Source organism: Ixodes scapularis, unplaced genomic scaffold (genome assembly GCF_016920785.2).
Source record: "Ixodes scapularis isolate PalLabHiFi unplaced genomic scaffold, ASM1692078v2 PGA_scaffold12__126_contigs__length_90152505, whole genome shotgun sequence".
Taxonomy (NCBI): domain Eukaryota; kingdom Metazoa; phylum Arthropoda; class Arachnida; order Ixodida; family Ixodidae; genus Ixodes; species Ixodes scapularis.
The window spans coordinates 47,153,384-47,172,335 of record NW_024609838.1 but is presented as its reverse complement, the minus strand read 5'-3'; the positions used below and the strand labels follow the sequence as shown (position 1 = coordinate 47,172,335).

General features: G+C 44.4%; 1 protein-coding gene across 1 annotated transcript; it reads left to right on the top strand.

The window, feature by feature from the left end:
- The first annotated feature begins 6,667 nt into the window (after positions 1-6,667).
- Positions 6,668-18,372, top strand: LOC115316529. Its single transcript, XM_042289551.1, has 13 exons — positions 6,668-6,710; positions 7,844-7,905; positions 10,795-10,984; positions 11,051-11,251; positions 11,326-11,397; positions 11,692-11,745; positions 11,940-11,999; positions 12,498-12,536; positions 13,191-13,229; positions 13,893-14,095; positions 14,682-14,841; positions 16,121-16,246; positions 17,945-18,372. Exons 3-13 carry the CDS (start codon positions 10,795-10,797, stop codon positions 17,953-17,955), a joined length of 1,155 nt encoding a protein of 384 aa, XP_042145485.1. The 5' UTR covers positions 6,668-6,710; positions 7,844-7,905; the 3' UTR covers positions 17,956-18,372.
- The last annotated feature ends 580 nt before the right edge of the window (positions 18,373-18,952 follow it).

Below are 18,952 nucleotides of genomic sequence, written 5' to 3'. Positions count from 1 at the left end.
TAAATGATAGGGTAATATAGATTATGTCATTCTATGACACATCCTGTGGACTTGACGCATTTCAAGATTTTCTCACATTTTCATAAACTCGAGAGTGGCCAAGGCTTCCTTTGAATAGGTAAATTCAACACGTAGAAAGCTCCAAACAAGACGCACACCGCCTTCAAGAATGGCATAGGCTCTTTAAACATTGGCGGATGCTCAGTGACAAGGAAGCAATTGTCGTTGAAGACGCCTCCTGAAAAAAATATGAGCTTCCATCTCAGACAATTTGAAACTGCAGGAACGGTGGCTATGTTCCTTACAAACAGTCTGACTGAGGAGCAAGATTAATGCATACAAATTTGCAGTCCGTTGAACAGTGGTATTACGTGCCCTCCTGAGTGGCGCCGTGCAAGTATTGAGCGGAGGTATATTGCTTTAATATACACATTGAATATTATGAGCATAAAAATGTATATCAATACAATGGTCTTAGACCATCTGGTTGGGGGGAATCAGCGTACGGTGACACAAGTGCGTTCTGTGAAATGAGAAATTCATCGGCTGCATTATGACTGCTAACCAACCAGTGAACGTGAAATACGCAGTGGTGATACACCAATGGGAATCAGTTCATCGAACGACGTTTCCTCTACAGATCGTTTCATCGACAGCTCAAATTACCCTTCTTTTTTCTTTCTTTTTTTATTTTTTTTTTTTGGGGGGGGGGGGGGGAGGGTAAGCTGCATGATACTGTCGCCGCGAAGCTACCTGTACGGGTCGGTTAGGTGGTTTAACATTTTTGTAACGAGCAGCCGCAGACTGTCGCCGCGAAGTGGTGTGAACGCAGGCTGGGGTGTGGGTTTACGCGCACTTCGGTGATACACGAGTGGCGAAACGTCCCTGCAGCATGAAATTCGCGTAACGAGTGTCGATGAAACGTTCGTGTCGACGAAACGTGTCCATGAAAAGTTGTCCACGAAACGTACTGCCGCAAAACGGATTTCGACGAAACGATAGGGACCCCTCGGCGAAATGAGAAGGCTACAGGGCGCGGCAACACCGATGCGAAACTCGTAAAGCGCACTCACGCACTCGGACGATGCGTTGTCACGTGCTTTACTACAACTCTTGCCAGCCAGCACGCGCGAATAGCCTCTCAATCGCTACAAACGACGAACCGCGCGTCCCAGCGAGCTCGCGACATGACACAAGGTTCAAACGAGCACTCGACTTGAGCTTTCATCTCTGAGAAGAACGTCAAACACGAACTGAGATAGCGGCGACAGTCATTGAACCCGAAAGTTTCAAGCGACGCAAATCCGTGGTTTCGTTTCTTTCGAGGAAATAAGTGTCAAAAATACGAACGTATATATGACAGTCCCCAATCAATGTTAATAAAAAGTGCAGAACAAACTCACCGTTTTGATAACAACAAGGAAAGCTCACACAGAAACCGCCAAGTACCTCTACCCCTCGACAAAACAAGCGCGGCAGTAACGGCGGTAACGGCAGCAAAACGAGCGAGCGGAGATGGGTAGATGAAGAGATAGCGGCAGTGTGATTATACTAGACAAAAATCTCACCTCGTGCTTTTCAATTCAGCGGTAACTAGCGCCACCTCGTTTCGGAACGTTTATCATTAGTTGTTTGACAGTGCAATAAATTATCCTTTAAAATGTGAGAACCGTTGTCTATTAGTCTAAACCAAACAAAACAATTTTCAGCTTGTCGCAAACAATTTTAGTTGTTTAAAGAATCGTAACTTTAGATTTACGGACAAGTCAATCGTATTTCAGATTACGGATGCTTCTCCGTAGCTTTTAATTAGAAGCTCTACGTTTTTTTACGGAACGTTTTTACCGTGCACACCAGATAGAAAGATATAAACTTTCTTGCCTAAACCTCTCGGACCGAGTCAAGAGCATTTCAGTATTGCAGCGAGAGGTTCCGACAATGAGTGCATCGCTCTAAAAAGTGCTTCTGCCGTATATGCAGTTAAACCAAGCAATCGTACATCAATCGCCGTACTTCAGTTCTACTCACCTGCCATGCAGAGTAGTTTCGCGTCGTAGAATCCTCCTTTCGTTGGAGCGTCTCCGGCAGAGTAGTCCACCTTGCCGTCTTCAACTACACCGCTAAAGTGCCTTACATCGTCGGAACTCACAACAGGCTGGGTCTTGTCGAGTAGAAATTCTACTAAAACGTAAGACAATGTAGAGCCCGGGCAGGATCGACAGGTTGGAGCCAGAGCCTAGTTGGAGCAAGCGGGCAAACAAAACGAATCGAGAGCGATCGTTCATGGAAGCTCGGCGAAGAAATTCGGCGTTTCGGCGGGCTTCTGATCAAGATTGTCGGTCGGTTGCGTGTCATATCTCTAACATCAGCGGTTTTATGGGCTCACGTCCCGAAATCGTTTTCTCGTGCATAGATTATTTTTCGTATTCCTAGATTTGACGAAATAGTGGTATCCGAACGAACTTTACGTCCTTTGACTGTACGTCTGTCTGCACGTCAAAGCTTTTTGACGTACAGTCATAGACAGTCGATGTACAATCAGAATCGCCACCAAGAAATCTTGACGGCATTTCGAGGCGGCCGACTGCCACCAGGAAACCATCAGAAAGCCGACAAGCGGGTCTGACTAGAGTTTGACTGTCGGTCAGAGTAACTTGTTGGACAGTCAGGCATGCTTGACGTACAGTCAGGCACAGTCAGCGGTCCACTAGAAAACATTGACTGCCAAACAGGGTTACATTGATGGATTTTTCCTTCGGGCTCAAATTTATTGTCACTGTCCAGAGCAGGGAGAAAACTACGTTCTGCACCGAATGCAGTGTGCCTCAATCAAGCACAAGCGTTTAGTGACTTTGTGGTTACCCTGCTTGTCCAGGGCAAGAATACTGACGAAATCGACGTTCACAGGCAGACTGGCTAAATAAGTGCCTGTGACAACTTGGGATGCTCTCCAGCCTGATTTTCATCCATATTTTTGCCTGGGACATCCTAAATGGGTAGGTCGTTTAGATGTTCGTAACTGGTGCGAGTTGAAACAATAAAAAAATTCTCTAGCTAGTGCTGCGCGTCTTGGTCGTCTCGGTTCTGTGTTGGTCTATACCAAAATGTAATCGACAAAAAAGCTGCTTGAAGCTCTGTACTTTTTTCACCTATAACGTCCAAGCTGATTACATTTGTTTTGTGATCATATTTCTATTACGTTACTAGAGCCTCGCACACTAACTCCCGAGTGTGCGATGCAAAATTAAAATGAGATACCCAGAAACCCGTTGCAGGTTGCCCTGAAGTCGCTGACGCAAATTTTGAGGAATGTATTTGGAAAAGTATTTGGAGGAGACCAAATACATTTGGTTGTATTTGTATCTTGTACTTAAATGCTTTTTTGGATATGTAATTAGATTTGTAATGAAATAAATTTTTGACGAAGTATTTTGTATTTGTATTTCGATACATATTTGCATGTATTTTGTCCATCCCTGAGCAGAACAACTCTGAGATGCACGATGACCACAATTAGAAAAAAAAAACAGACAAGTAAATGCCTAAACGAGATTGTAACTAGTATAGACCTACTTAGCTTGCGACGTAGTCATTAAATAAACCTAACACAGCCTGCACTGCACAATTAAGCATACCTTGCTCCTGCTGATTTAAGTAACAATAATGACCAAAATAATAAGAACTGAAAACCAACCGACTGACTAATACAGGTTTTACGTTTATGTAACGCTTAACATGTCACATTTAACATGTAGGTTTTAACATGACTATTATCATAAAAAGCACGCATGAAACGGCTGACAAAAGACTGCTACAAGCAGAGTGGTGCCCGGTGTACCTGCGACCCACTCATCACAAATGATTCCACCAAGGCTTGGCATGCAATATGCACTGCCTAGTTAAGTACATCTTACAGGTGTCAACCAAATGACTTCTTTCAAAGTCCATGATTTTTCCAAGTTTTTCTCGACTATTTCGATAAAATTTCCTGGTGTGCCTTCATTCAAAGAATGATATTTTGGGCAATACTATTCAGCAGAGCCGTCGCGACACCTGGTCGCCGTGCTTCGTTCCGAACCACTGTGCCACTTTTACTGGTCACTTTCCCTGATTTAGCCAACCTTTTTGATAGTTTCCCTGATAATTCCCTGACTTTTCCAGGTGATCCAAAATTCCCTGAGAATTTCAGGCTTGCCAGGTTCGTAGACACCCTAATATCAATCTCGTTCAAGCTTCATTTATGTGTAAAGCACAAAAAATGTCCAAAAGAAAAGGAAGTTGCATTCAAGATGAGTGACCTAAGAGAGTATTAACAAAGATCAAAATGGGAACTTACACATTCCACAAGAAAACAGACATGACAATCTAAAAAAAGCAGTCACTATAATAGACCAGTAGAGGAGTAGAGTGCAATCTACTTGCTGCAAATATTCCCAACAAATGGCTAGTATGCAGTCTGCACGGCCCAATAAAATCCCAATAAAATTAATTTTACCTTGCAGATATCTTATGAAATGCAACATAAAGGATGAAACACATCACCAGAATGAAGCTCTAGCCACTGAACTTTTCATGCTGTACACCAACGACGCGAGAACGAAAGCGAAATTTATCCAAGTTTCTATTTACGAAACGGATATGCCAGCACAATCGAATCCTGCAAAGCATTTTTAAAAACCGTGCACGACATTCGGGAGTGCAAAAATTAAAATCACCAACATCCTGTCGTCTCGTGGAACTCGGAAGAAGTTTGTTCCTGATTGCTTGCGGGTTCTTCCATTGTTTCCGCACCAGACTACGCACCAGTAGCTGCCGTAGCCAAACATCCTGGCGGCATCAGCTAGGAAACGAAATTAGCACAAGTGAATTTGAGATTACGCGAATTTAGTGACTTCATTTCATAGCAATTTGGAAACCAAAATTATTGAAGCGAAATAAAGAGTGCTGATAAAGAAAAGCCCTCACAGTACTGTCACACCCCATTTCTTTGTATTTTCCTCGTGAGCGCGCTTTGCTTAGGATGGCCTCGCCCTAATCAAAGCGGGCATGAAGGCCACCTGTACCCTGCTCCATACCTGGCGCCAGGTACAACGATTTCAACGCTGTCAAAGCTGCTGGCGCGAGAGCCATGCGCTCGCGCCACCAGCATTGGCAGTGATGCACAGGTATGAAATTGAATAGGCCTTGAGTGCCTTGACTGGCGCTCTCGCTGCACGAGCGCACGCGCGCACGTGGAACTGCCGAGGCTTCATCGGGAGCAATTAGCTCGCGCTTTAGCCCGTGCGTCCAACTATACTTCGTCTCACGTTAGTAGCCGCGCGTGCTAAAAGCGCCAGATAGTTGCTTCGAATGAAGCCTCGGCGGCTGCACGAGCGCTTGTGCAGCCAGTGCTCTAGCCAAGGCAGTCAAGGCTAGCCGCTTGCGCTAGCACACCATTCGCGGTTAGTCCATGCTAAGGTGAGACAAAACTAGTATGTAGCCGAAAGCAAGCCAAATATGGTGTCAGTAGAACGACTCACCTTTCTAATAACGGAAGAATGACGAGAAGCCCGCACGAGCCATTCAGGCGCAGCCCAACCGACCTTTCGCGTGACGTGACCGGAAAGCCGCCGTTCTACGAGTCGACGGCCCCAAAGCCATAAACTGAGCCGCAGCCAAAGCCGCAGCTGTTCATATTGTTTTTAAAGGAATTTGGAGCTGCTATTAATTTTTAAATGTTAGGTTATAGAGTAGAGTTACATATCAAGGGTGAAAATATGATAAATATCTAAATTAATTGTGTGACTGCAGTGCCACTGAACGAACGGTCGTCGTAGTTCCTAGCTCCTGGGCCGCGAATCGGCTCGGGTGGCCACTCTTTTCGTTTACTATGTTACTCTATGGTTTCATTTAGGCAGCCAGCATTCCTCAGCTGCGACGCGACACAAAATCGCGGAGACCGCTCAAGCGTTGAAAAAAGTTAAATATCATTCGAATTACGGCGGCAACGTGAGCTACAGTGCTCGGAAGATCATGCAGCACATGTAGATACTTTTCGGGCATGCATTATGATTATGAAATCGGAAAACCGTACCTAAACAATGATTTGACCCACGCACGTTGAAAGTTGAAACAGGCCTTTGTCTGCACAAACGGGACGGATAAGAACAAGATTCCAGAAGCTGCTTGTTGCTTTGGATTAGGTTTTGAATTAGCTGTGGCTGTGACTTTGGATCGTGAAAGTTTTCGACTGCAGTATATAGTTTCGGTTTCGACCCAAATCTATTGCAGTTTATATTTCGGTGGCCGGTGTCGCTACCGTGGTCATTACTGAAGTTATCTTGTTCTCTACGCCGTTTGAAGTAAATTTTTTTGGGCGAGCAGACATAATGTCCCAGCTTCCTCTCCTGTTATACGTTCCATGATAACCTTTGTTTGCTGACCGAAATATACGTCAATTTACGTGCAAAAAAAAAAAAGATCAGGGTGTTCGACATCTTAATTTAAGTTGATGTTTTTTTTATTTGTGAGGATATCCAATTCCTTAATTAAGTATTGGATATGTTTTAAGTTTTTATTTTTTGCTTAAAAAATATTTCTTTTATTTTTTTTTTGGTCTGAACCCATTGGACCACGAATATCCGAGGGACATCCGGTTTAGATCCGAACGTCCATGACCCCAACGACCGAAACGGGACGTCCAAGGGACCAACGTGGGAGGTGTATTTCAGGTTATAAAGAACGTCCATTTTCTCTGCTCCTGTGGATGTCCTCTCGATGTCCGCTTTGGGATTTGCCCGATAGATCCCGGGCATGATATCCTCTGGACGTCCAATGTAACACAACATATATTACTTCCATTAGCGGGTCTATATAGTGCATTCCAAAAGCTAGAACAGCACTGAGCAACTGGAAAGGCCCCAAGTTTCCAAAACTAGTGAAAAAACAGCGAGTGTGCTGCAGGCAAGCTGGTGAGCCTCTGCGCTCGCAGCATGCAGTCTCAGGTGTTGAAGCTGCCTCCCATAGCTTTACCTTCGGCTTTCAGATTTTTCTACCCTAAACTAGATCCGAGATGGGAGCGCAGCGCCACCGAGATGTAGTCACAGCTTTTATTGTGCATTCGAGAAGTTTTGTAATTTGTAACTCGACTTATTGTGTTTCGAGGCGAGAGAGAAACAAGACAGCGAGAAGCAAGTCACGCACCGCTCGGAACAACCTTTTATATATGCATAAAAAAAAGAAGAAAAAAAAAAGCAATTTAGTGTGGCCACATACCAGGAAAGTGGATTGAAGAGCTCGTACGAGAACGAACGCTGCACGATACGCGCTTCGCTTCCACCGCACAGGGCAGACGAGCGCCACATTGGACGATGGGATGGAGCGCGACTGCTGCGCCGCGACTCGGTTCTGAAACAAAGCTTGGCAGTTGGTCTAATTAGAGCACTATATAGCTCATTAGGTCTAATAACGTTGGTTTCGGTCGTTTCGGTACTCTGTTGCAGGCGTTTAGGCCATAGGCGCGCGGTTAACCGTCAAATTATGGGACCGTGCGTAACGAGTTCAGTTTTATTGGTAGCCTTTGATTATCGTACTTTGGGAATATTTAGTGATTCTTGACCCGGTCAGATTCAATGACTTTAGCTCCGGCTTCGAAGGCGGCTCGTGCTTTTAGTAGTTTTATTGTGTACTTTTATAATGACAATTTTGTTACACAAAATATTGGCCAAATTGTTTCACTTATTAATTTAATAGTGATGCGTCGTGTTTTCATCCCGTGTATTTTTGTTTTGTTTTTGGAGTTATTTGCTGGAGAGGCTGCTAGATCGCCATCGTCATCAATCCTGTTTTTCCGGCTCCTCTGCAGCTCGTGCGCGCGCGAACGTTTTGGCGGGTTTTCTACTTCTGGTTCGTCGTCTCGGAAATAAGGTGAGTACCTCATTGTATTCATCTCGTCCGATATGTATCCTATTTACGTACGAATCCGGCTATACCGCCATTGTGCACTGAGGCATGTCGTAGCGTAGTAGCCCGCGTTGACTGTGAGTACTGTGCCGCCATGCCTGGATCACGGCCGGCATACGCCTGCGAGAAAGCCTCCCGAGAAACAAGAAGAACTTTAGCGCTTCTTGAGCATGCCAGCAAGGACATACAGGAGGCCGAGTGCAACCCCAGTGAACGTCGTCTCGAGCAACGTAGCACGCCCGCCGCTGCTGAACATGCCCGCGAATCCCCGATTGGGCGAAGTGTTCCCGTCGATGGTGCCTCGAGTGCTGACTCGCCCGCATATCATCTCTACCGCCAAGACCCCAAACGCGAAGGGGCAGGTTACGACCAAGGCCGTTCGTTTGCCGAGTTAGCTGAAGGCGGCCCGCCAGGTTTAGATGATTCCGAAGGCAACGGGGATAGTGCTGGTGAAGGCACAAACGCGCTCTGCGAATTCCAGGATTCCTTGCGGGATTGGGCTGTAGAGAGTGGGATTAAAAGAAGGCCACTGACGGCTCTCCTCAAGATATTAAGGAGACGGGAAGGGATGTCAGACCTACCGAAAGATGGACGCACACTCCTGCAGACTCCTCGCAAACCACACGAGCAGTTCCCCTTCACACCTATGGCGCCAGGGAATTACTGCCATTTTGGACTTGCTGCTGGGCTGCAACACTCATTGCGTAATGTGGAACGGCTGCCAGCTTTCCTTTCTCTCACATTCAACATAGATGGCTTGCCATTGTCAAAAAGCTCGAAAACGCAACTGTGGCCTATTCAGTGCATGGTTTCCGGTTGCAATGAAGCACCATTTGTTGTTGGTGCCTTTGCTGGGAATTCGAAGCCAACATCCTCAAACGACTTCTTGAGGGCTTTCGTTGAGGAGCTGCAGACCTTGCTTTTGCACGGCCTGACTATCAATGACAGTGTCATTCAAGTCAAGTTGGAGGCTATTATTTGTGATGCTCCTGCACGAGCATTCATAACTATGACAAAGGGTCATGGAGGTTACAGTGGCTGTCCAAAGTGTACAGTCGAAGGCTCCTACTTGCAAGGTAGAGTTGTCTTTCTTGACATGGATTGCCCATTGCGTACTGACTTGAGCTTTAGACAACAAGACGACTCGGAGCACCACAAAGGGGAATCCATTTTGTTGGATTTGCCTATTGACATTGTGCATGACCTGCCTTTGGACTACATGCATCTCGTACTGCTCGGGGTCGTGAAGAAGCTCCTTTCCTTGTGGACTTCGGGGCCACTGGCTGTTCGTTTGGGGCCATTGCAGCGACACACTTTCAACGAGTACAGTGAGCTTCTGCGTCCTTGCATTCCCTGCGAATTCCCACGCAGGTCACGAGGACTTGATGAAATCGACCGCTGGAAGGCAGTTGAGTTCAGGCTTCTCCTCTTCTACACGGGTCCGTTGCTTTTGAAGTCCTGCTTGCCAGTTCAGCTGTATGAGCATTTTCTTCTCCTCCATGCTTCACTCTCCATACTGGCAAACCAACAGCTGTGTCGTCAGCATGCCGGCTATGCTGGTGAACTCCTGAGGTGTTTTGTGTCAGAGTTTTGTGAGCTGTATGGTAATCACAATGCCTCTTTCAACATACATTGCCTTATACATCTTGCCTCCGATGTTCAAAGGCATGGGGAGCTAGACTCTTTCAGTGCTTTTCCTTTTGAAAGCCACATGCAAGTGCTGAAGAAGCAGCTCCGGAAGCATGGGAAGCCCTTAGAGCAGTTGTGCAATCGGATGGTAGAGGCACGATCAAAGGATCACAGACAGCCTTCTGATGGTGGCAAACCTTTCAAGCTCAGTCGCCAACACTGTGGAGGGCTCTTGTTGCCTGAATGTTGTCCGCCAGAGTACCAGATGCTGAAGTGTCGGAACTTCACCATTGCTCTAAAGGAACGGGACAACTGCTTCATGCAAGATGGCCACATTGTTATTGCGAGAAACATAGCCCACATGAGGGGCTCAAATGAGCCTTGCATTATTGGCCAAGAGTTTCTTGTGAAGGAAGACCTGTACCCTGCACCCTTCGAGTCTTCCAGGCTTGGCATCTTCATTGTTGCACGCCTCTCAACGCCAAAGCCATGGCCTTTACGTAATGTGCGGAAAATGGTGAAGCTGCCCTGGGACAGCAAATTTGTGGCTTTGCCAGAACTGCACACAGTTTGATGCCCTGTTGCCAAGTAGATGTTGCGTTCGAGTGTACATAGAAGCTGCAAAACCCATCTGTTCTACGCACTTAGGTATGTGCACGTCTTAATGAGGTTCATCGTTGGCTCCTATTCAAAATAACTATAGGATGTCTCAAGTTACCGTATAACGCACTAAAATCAACAGGAAAAATCGCCGCCTGCACGTAACAAATTCCCATTTTCACAAGGGGTGTATTTTATAGGTGCATTTTACCTTGTGAAATCTCAAGTCGTAGCTCCATTCCTGTGAAACGTTAGACTTGGCTCTGTTTTTGTGTAATCCAATGCAGCTGACAGCTTTTGCCGATGGTAAACCGAGTCTTCTATGACGGGCATATTTTTTAAATTTAAAGCATGTTCTTACTCTGCACTGGAACTGAGCTACACCTTGAACGTTCACAAGGTAAAAGTACCTACAAAATGCACATTTCATGTAAAATAGGAGCTTGCTGCATGCAGGTTAGATTTTTCCAGTTGACTTTAGTGCATTATCCGGTATCTTGAGACACTCTATACATGTAATATGTTTTTTATCACGTTTTCATACTATTTGTTCCCTTACTTATTGGGAAGGTGTGTTCAGCTGTTGGTAATAAACAATCTCTCTGCTTTTTTTTTTTCTTTCAGATGGCCTATGCCATTGTGGAGTTCCTTCGTCTAAAGCAGGTTGAAGTTGTGCCTGCGCTCTGGATTCAGGGCGAACATTGTGCATGGCCTGACCAGGCCAAAGGGGACAAGATAATTGTGATGGTGAAAAAAGCAGTGCCACCAGATGCGTCGTGGAAACGATTTGCTGTGGTGGTGAAGTGGTTATTCGGTATGGGCAATTTTATAATGTGATGTGGTGCAAGAAAGCTGACACTACGGATGCTTGTCCTTTCAGCAACATACGAGCAGGCACGGAAGAAGCTGGAGCGTAGCCAATACACATCGGAACTAAGCAGCGACTCAGAAAGGCCGCAAGGCAAGAGGAAGCGGAGGCCACCGCCCCAGTGGTCGCAGTCCGACGAGGAATCAGTGCGACACAAGCCAACAAAAGCAGCCCCCCGAAAAGTGCCCGCAGTACCGGCAGATTTTCCTCAAGGTGATTTGCTGAAAATTGCATCCTGTCTCGTGTTACATAAGACAGCCCTGAAAAACTTGTTGCAACCAATGCAGTGTCGAACACTTCTTTCCCAGGCCTGTTCACTGCTGCATCAAAGGAGGGAAGCAGTTCTGCAGGAAGACAAAGTAAGTGAGCTTCCTCATGTTTGGCTTACATGTGGCTCATATCGAGGCATCACGGTGATGCTCCACACTGCACCACTGCTTCTGGCCAGTGGCTTGGCAGTAGTAGTCTTTACTATAATTCCAAGTGCGAGGCTTCAGGAGGTTCTTTTTCAAGTTCTTTCTTCCAGCTCCGGTACCCATCATGATTTGTTGACACTCCCATAGGTTTGTCGTGTATGAACCGAAGTTGGTACTTAAACTTCAGTTAAGCTGCCGCTTTCTAAATATTTCTGTTCTGCTTTTGGTATCCTTCAGGCTCCAGTGTGCCGGACGACCTGGGCAATTTTGCTCCTGAGATTTGTGTGCAAGGTAAATTCCTAAAACAAAAAAAAACAATTTTTTGAAAGTAAATTAAGGCACTTATTATATGTGCTGCAATTGAGTTTATCCACAAACACATTTCTAGCGTAGGAAGAAATGTTATAAGGTTTTCTTTGTTAAAATTCAGATATGTACCGGATCGAACAAGTGATTACCTTCAGCTATTTTTGTATGCTGTGCAGGTAGCAGCCACTCGCAAGCGCCCTCGGATTCCTCCGAGAACGGCAGCATTTTAGACACAGGTAAGCATTTTTATAATGGTATAGTAATAATGAAATTTATCAAAAATTTAACCTAGGGAAAACTTATGCTATTGCTGTCATTTCATACACAGCGATAGTCCAATTAGGAATCATAGCTATATGTTGTGTTCTATTGAACACCGCGGGTCCGTGTTGTCATGAGGTATGCGTATGGACACTCGCAAACATGAACAAGCATTGGTGCTGCTAGTCTTGACTTCTTTTTCTACAAAAGCTCTCTTATACTAAAATATCCATCGCTATGTACCGGTGTCTAGCTAAGATGAGGAATTTTGCTCATAAAAATGTAATACGCTGTAATCAAGAATTAAGCTGTCTCATACCAAAGGAAGTTTACTGTACACAGGGTACATATTTTCAACCTCCTATCGAACAACCTCAATGAATTATGTTGTTTCATATTTTTAGCAATCTCATGCCTTGTAGCTTAGAAACGGGTTTCCTGGAATTGACTGCTTTTTTCCCTTTCACTTACAGACATAAGGAGCTTGCAGGAATCCAGTTCACCTGTTGAAGGTAGTATTGTTTAATCATCTCCTATTCGCAACTCCAGAGGCTTCAACGTCACCCAGCGGAAAAGACATGAAGGATAGCAACAGGTTGTTCGTGCCTTTTCAACTGTGCTGCAAAAACTGGCGCAGCATGGCAACTAAAACGGGTAACAGAGAAATGGGGATTAAATGTGAGCCGTTGGAGTTGCGAATATTAATACAGAAAATTTAATCATATATATGCTTTTTACTTGGGCAGTAAACTTGTTGCACTACAGCCTTGCATCAATCAAACATTAAATTGCATTAGATGAGGCATGCTAGGGGAGATCTCCTCAAGATAATGTCTGGACATGATCATGGCTTGTTGACTAGTTGTGAGATATATTATCAATATCAAGATAAATAATAGTACAACCTTTTTTTTTGCGTCCCCAGTTGGTTGCAGGGAGCATATTGGCAGCGACTAAATTTTGCAAATCCCAGGTGCCAGGAATGTGTATGTTAAAAGACCAAAAATTTTGCTTCCCCTTAAATTTTATGATCTCTTCAATTCACGAACAGTAAGGGCATGCAAATGCTAATAGTCTCTTGGTATCTCTTTTTAGGAGTATCAGAAAGCTGTCTAGAGGACATTTAGTAGTCTTAAATAGCACATCTAAAGCCTGTGTACTTGTAGGGCTTCAAGCAAGCGAGCTACAGGATCCACAAGATCAGGGTAAATATTTGACACATTCTTTCTGGTAAAATTTCATTAAGTTCTAGATTTGGGGTGTAGTGTAAAAAAAAAGCAGGACCAAGAAATAAATGATGCTGACATCTGGCAAGCTTATTGTGCTGGCATGTTTGGTCTTGTATGCTGTGCCTCTTTTTTGTATTCCTGTTTTCTTCTGCATCTTAATTTCTTTTTCTAACCAATGTATGCTGTGCCTCTTTTTTGTATTCCTGTTTTCTTCTGCATCTTAATTTCTTTTTCTAACCAAATATTGTTTTTTGATATATCTGGTTGCCATAAAGAGTTACGGATAAGGACAGCAGTGCTTCCAGTGAAAGGGATAACGTGAGCTATCTAAGCCTTCAAAAGTGGTGAAGCCTGAGTGCACAGAAATGTATTGGGCATGGAAGATCACAAGGTTGTGTTTCTAACTATACTCTTTTCTACTTTTTCCCCAAGCAATTAATTTGAAGCGTCATTCAAGATTATATGGACCTCGTCATTTTTGCCCTTTGGATTTGTTGCTCAATTTTTTGAAGTTAAACAATGGAGTAACTATGTAGTTTCATTGAGGGAATTATGCCATGCCCAATAAAAATGCAAGTGTAAACTATCTATCCTCGTGTAAAATATATTTTCAATTGCTTTCCTTTTTCATACCACAAGCATTCAAGCAGCACGTCCTGCGGCTGTTAAACATCATGCGCTTCACGCTGCAGCAGCATGGCGAGATGCTCAACAAGCTCTGCGCAATCCTTCCAGTCCATGCAGTTATTGCACACCCATCCCTCGTTGAACAAGCGTTCAACACACTACCTGACCTCCTGGCCTTTGAGAAAGAGTTGGATGAAGAGAAGGCTCTACGTCTTGTAAGTATTTTACTTTAATACTGCTATACAGCTGTGTGGCTGTTTAAAGGGTAACTTGGCCTAATATCAGTTTAAGAGAACACTTCAGTTGTCTTTTGCATGATATTGAAAACCACATGACATAATCCCCTGAAAAGTTCATTAGACATTGTACGTAGAGAAATGTTTTGATGGGTATGCAGCTGTTGTTCGGTTTCTATTAAGCAGCTGACCACCCAGTCAAGTGAGGTAAAAATGGGGGCGCTTAATTAAAAGCAAAAGATGCCAGGGCGAAATGATCAGCAATGACGCGCAGTTCTGCAGTGGCTGCTGAAGAAAGAAGCCGGGTGACCCTCGCTAGAGCAGTTCCCATTTCTGCCGCGAGAAAGCGAGCAACGAACTGGAGACGCAAATATGCAACATGCGGTGCAGTGAAGAGCTCCGTCAGTAGTGTTGTATTTGCGTGGCCAACACTGCACTAGTTGCGTTCAAGACATTTTACCACAAATATTTTTTTTTTTTTCACATAATCATGCCTGGGTTATGCCACGCTTTCCTGAATTAAGTTATATTCACTCCAAATATCCCATGCTGTCTTTTTATGCAGGTTCATGAGCTCAAGCAACTCGGGGGCAAGACTGCAAGCAAGGCCACGAAGCGGATGCTGACGTATCTTCTAACTGATGAGCTAGCTGCACAGTTCTCGTGGATCGGAAGAAAGGGAAAACTCAACTTTTCAGTTTTAAAGACTGCCACTGCAATTACTGGTAAGCCAGAAACTTGAGAAAGTAACTATTTCGACGTCAAACAAAACTAATCTAAAGGTTTACTCTTAGATGTACGACATCACTTCTAAAAAGCTCAAAAATCAATTTTTTTAAATATTTGTCCATCTTCCATGTAAATAGTAGCTTACTTATTTTGACAGCAAGAAAAAAGCCACGTTTGTATTGTTTACCAGCTTTCCTGTGAATGTGAAAACATTTTTTAGCTATTTTCATATCAGACATTGAAGCAATCATTGCTGAATGTTTACCACCTTTTATGCTACTTACTAGGCCAATGGCAAAAGATATGGGCCTTTCGAGTCAGTCACAGTGCCTGGGAAGACATTTTCTCTTGAGTTGGACCCCTCTGAGAAACAGACAACAACAAAAATCCCTCGCACTGCTCTTCCCTCACTTGAGTAATTTTGTCTTTTTACCAGGTTAGCATGAAATGGACCTGGTTTATGTCTTGCATAATTCTGTACATTGAATCTTTAGATACTTTGCCCATCTTTAATAACTCGTGTGGCCTGTCATTCTTTTGTAAGATGCACATTTTCAAGCAGAAGCAAGTTACACTAGACAGCATAAAATCGGTCTTGCAGTGTATGGCAACGCTGGCTTGTGTTATGGATGAGCAATGTAGCCAGTGCAGTATGACTATGGCGCCCGGGACGCGTCTCTGACTGGTGAGTGGTAAGAAGTGACAACTGCAAAGCAAGCACTTCATGCTGTCAATTGTCACCATTCTGGCAGTTGGTGGTGGAAATACCAGAACACCAATGGATGTAAGGATTTCTGCTGTTGCGACGTTTCGAACCGTGTCTAGGTAGTTTTTGTCAGCTGACTGTCTGCTGAGCGAACTGCAACAGGCGTTTGCCGCAGCTCCTGCTGTGCCGCCACCAGGGTCGCAACAGGCAACAACACGAAGGTGTATGATGCCACGAGTCGGAAGACGAAAAGCCAAAAATAAAGACTCGATAAGCACACCAGGTGAAGATGCGTTTCAGGCACTGTAGTATGACTGCTAAGCTGGTTTTTTTTTTAAGTGCACCAAGCAGTAGTTAATTGCACAAGCGCATGCTGGTATGATTCTTACCCTAATTGAAATGGGAACGGCTAAGGACTTGACTCAGGATCCGTGGGTTCTGCCAAGCAAATGTTTGCTCCATGTGCTCCGAGCTGCTTTGCACTAGCATGATCGACCACTGATCCCCTTTCTTTTTTCAAGCATTTTTGGGTATAGTGTTGTTAGGGTTATGCACTAATCTGGTTTCAGATGCTGCAAAGAAGTTGCCAGGAGGTAAAGATGCCATCGAGGACTCGATCAAGTCTTGGCTTCGGCACGCCCCTGAAAGGGCCAAGGGCCAAAGGTGCAAAGCACCTGAAGCGCACCAAAATGAAGGTATGCTTTTCATGCATGTGTAGCCATAGGGCTTTGAAAATGTTGCTTTTATGAGGCCAGTGCAAAATAAATATGATACCGTAAAATGCCGAGCATCTGCCCACTAAATACTAAGCACCCACCCCCAAATTTTGCAACATCTGAAAAAGAATGCGCAGTACACACTGTGGGTTCGCTATTTTAGCAAAAAGTCCTCATCAAGGTAACTACCCACGTCATAGTCCGCTCTTTGCGCGGCTACAGTCGGGTCCGTCCATTCACTGCCTCTTGGCTCCGGTGGACAAAAGACTGCACCAACACAGTGAGCCCATTTTCAACGTGTCTATTGACTCGTATGCCAACACGCTTCGCTCTAGGACAGTGAAAGTCTGGACGCTGGCTCAGTGGCTAGTATCACCCGGTCGGTTTCCCGCGCTGCCGCAATAGACAGATTCACGGGAAGTTGGAAGTTCACAAAGAAAAACCGAGCTCAATAGAGCAAGAGCTTCCGCCGAATAGAGCCCCCGGCCCAGGTTTGGGGCCGGCTTATATAGCCTTTCGGGAAATGGACGCGCCTTGGGGAGGCCGGTAGAAGTTTAGCCCGGAAACGGGACGCATCCACAATCACTCCCAAGGGTGCGCCGGCGGCACTTTCCCCTTACGAGGGCAAGGGGAGAGCTGTCTTTTTTGGGGAATACGGCCTCGAATCCTCGCATCCGAGAAGCCATCGCTATGATGGCGACGACCCCCCATGGCCTGCACGTGGCTAGGGCTTAGATAAGGCAGAGAAACCTAGTGATTTCCACAACACATACCGTAGAATACCGCGCATCCACCCATACCACACTAAACGCCCATACCCAAATTTGAAAAATCTGAGAAAATAGGCACAGTACATTGATATATAAAATTGATGACCGGACGAGCGCCCATCCTCTATTTTTTCGCAATTATCTTTAAATTTTGAGTGGGCGCTTGCCCGGTATTTTACGGTAGGAAAAATTGATGACCTAACGAGCGCCCATTCCCCAATTTTTGCAATTATCTCCTTATTTTGAGTGGGCGCTTGCTCGGAATTTTATGGTAATTCATCCCATTGATTACTACAACCGTATTGCTTTAATGCAGTTGAAGGTTTTTCAGCCCCCTCTGTGGAACAGTAGCTAATGCGTCCCATCCCAGCCTGAGCCATTCATTTCCCCGCCAGAGGATGTGTTTCTTTGGGACGACAAAACCCCCGGTGGTTAAACAAATCAGGAGACTGCTACTATGGCATTTCTCAGTGCTCAAATTTGGGCCATAAAACCCCAAATTTGGATTGCTTTGCAGAATCTCATTTGTTAGTGTACCCCAGCTAAACAGACGGGACAGAGGAAAGGAGACAAACAGGCGCTAACTATGGTACCCGGTACCCCTTCCATGTGCTGTTTAGCTTAACAATACTTTTTTTATTGTTCTCTTGCTTAACCGCTACAAGCCGACAATGTACTTGTTAGCAATTATTTTTTGGCTTTCAGTTGAATAATGTATAGCAGCCACAGTTTCTTGTTTATTGACCTGCCACTTTTTACTTTTCTTTTTGTGAGGGCGTATAATGCATACCATATTTTTATTCTTTTTGTGCACTCCTTTCTGGTTAACTATTGTACTATATTTGGGCAGTACTTTTTTTTTTGTCCAGGAGATAAAATGTACTCCCCTTTATCTTTGAATTTCTAGAGTCGGATTGAGAGGCCTTGCAGAACTTCCGACGCTGGAACACTCATCAGCAAGGAGCAGAGTGCCAGCGGGGAGTAGGAGGTCAAAACAGCTTTCCTTTGTGTGCGTCTGAGGTTTCGCGTGCAAACTTTATATATATCAGACCACAGCAGTTTCTTTTGAAGTTCATTATGCCAGGCCTCTTGTACGTGCATTTGTTTTTTCTTTCATACTTGCCTTTCACTGCCTGTGAACATTGTTTCTGTGCTCTTGTGGATTTGCACCGCAATATTTTTTCGCACATCTGATTTCAGGTGGAGTGACTTTTTTTTTACTTTTTAGTGTACAAGTTTTTGCTGTGCTTTTTTTCACAAAAAAGTTTTTTTTAAGGAAGTTCCATATAGTGTGGTGCACCTTGCAGTGGTTAGCTACCCTTGGTAATGTTGCAATAAAACCACTGTGATCAACTGTGCATTCCAGCTGAGGTGTTGTTTTTGAAGTTGTCTTTAATGACAAGTGAAATACATTTTAATAGAAAATTTAAAGATTTTTGGTTTGAATTTTTGTGAAGAAATGTGTTCTTCCTTACACTTAGCATAACATTCGTCAAGGTTGTAATGCTTGTATGGCACTGTTTATTCATACTGTGATATTTTGAACATGTCTAAGTTTAGACAAAGTGAATGCTTTTGAAGGGGTTTGCTTGCCATTTTTTTTAACATGCTATAGTGTCGCTTATTTTTGATAAGATGTTACCAAAGAGGCTGCATATAGCATGGTGTACCCTGCAGGGGTTAGCTACCCTTGGTAATGTTGCAGTAAAACCACTGCGATCCACTGTGCTTTCAGAATAAGGTGTTGTTCTCGAAGTGGTCTTTGATGACATGTGTTACATTTAAAAAAAAATTTGGTTTGAATTTTTGTGAAGAAATGTGTACTTCTGTGCATTTGGCATAATGCATGTCAAGGTTGTAACGCTTGTATTACATGTTTATTCATACTGTGATATTTTGAACATGACTAAGTTCA

Excerpts from the sequence above, each read along its gene's own strand:
- LOC115316529 (XM_042289551.1), top strand. The coding sequence starts at position 10,795 with ATGGCCTATGCCATTGTGGAGTTCCTTCGTCTAAAGCAGGTTGAAGTT. Across the intron at positions 10,985-11,050 it reads GGTGGTGAAGTGGTTATTCG|CAACATACGAGCAGGCACGG; the intron begins GTATGGGCAATT and ends TTGTCCTTTCAG. Across the intron at positions 11,746-11,939 it reads TCCTGAGATTTGTGTGCAAG|GTAGCAGCCACTCGCAAGCG; the intron begins GTAAATTCCTAA and ends TATGCTGTGCAG.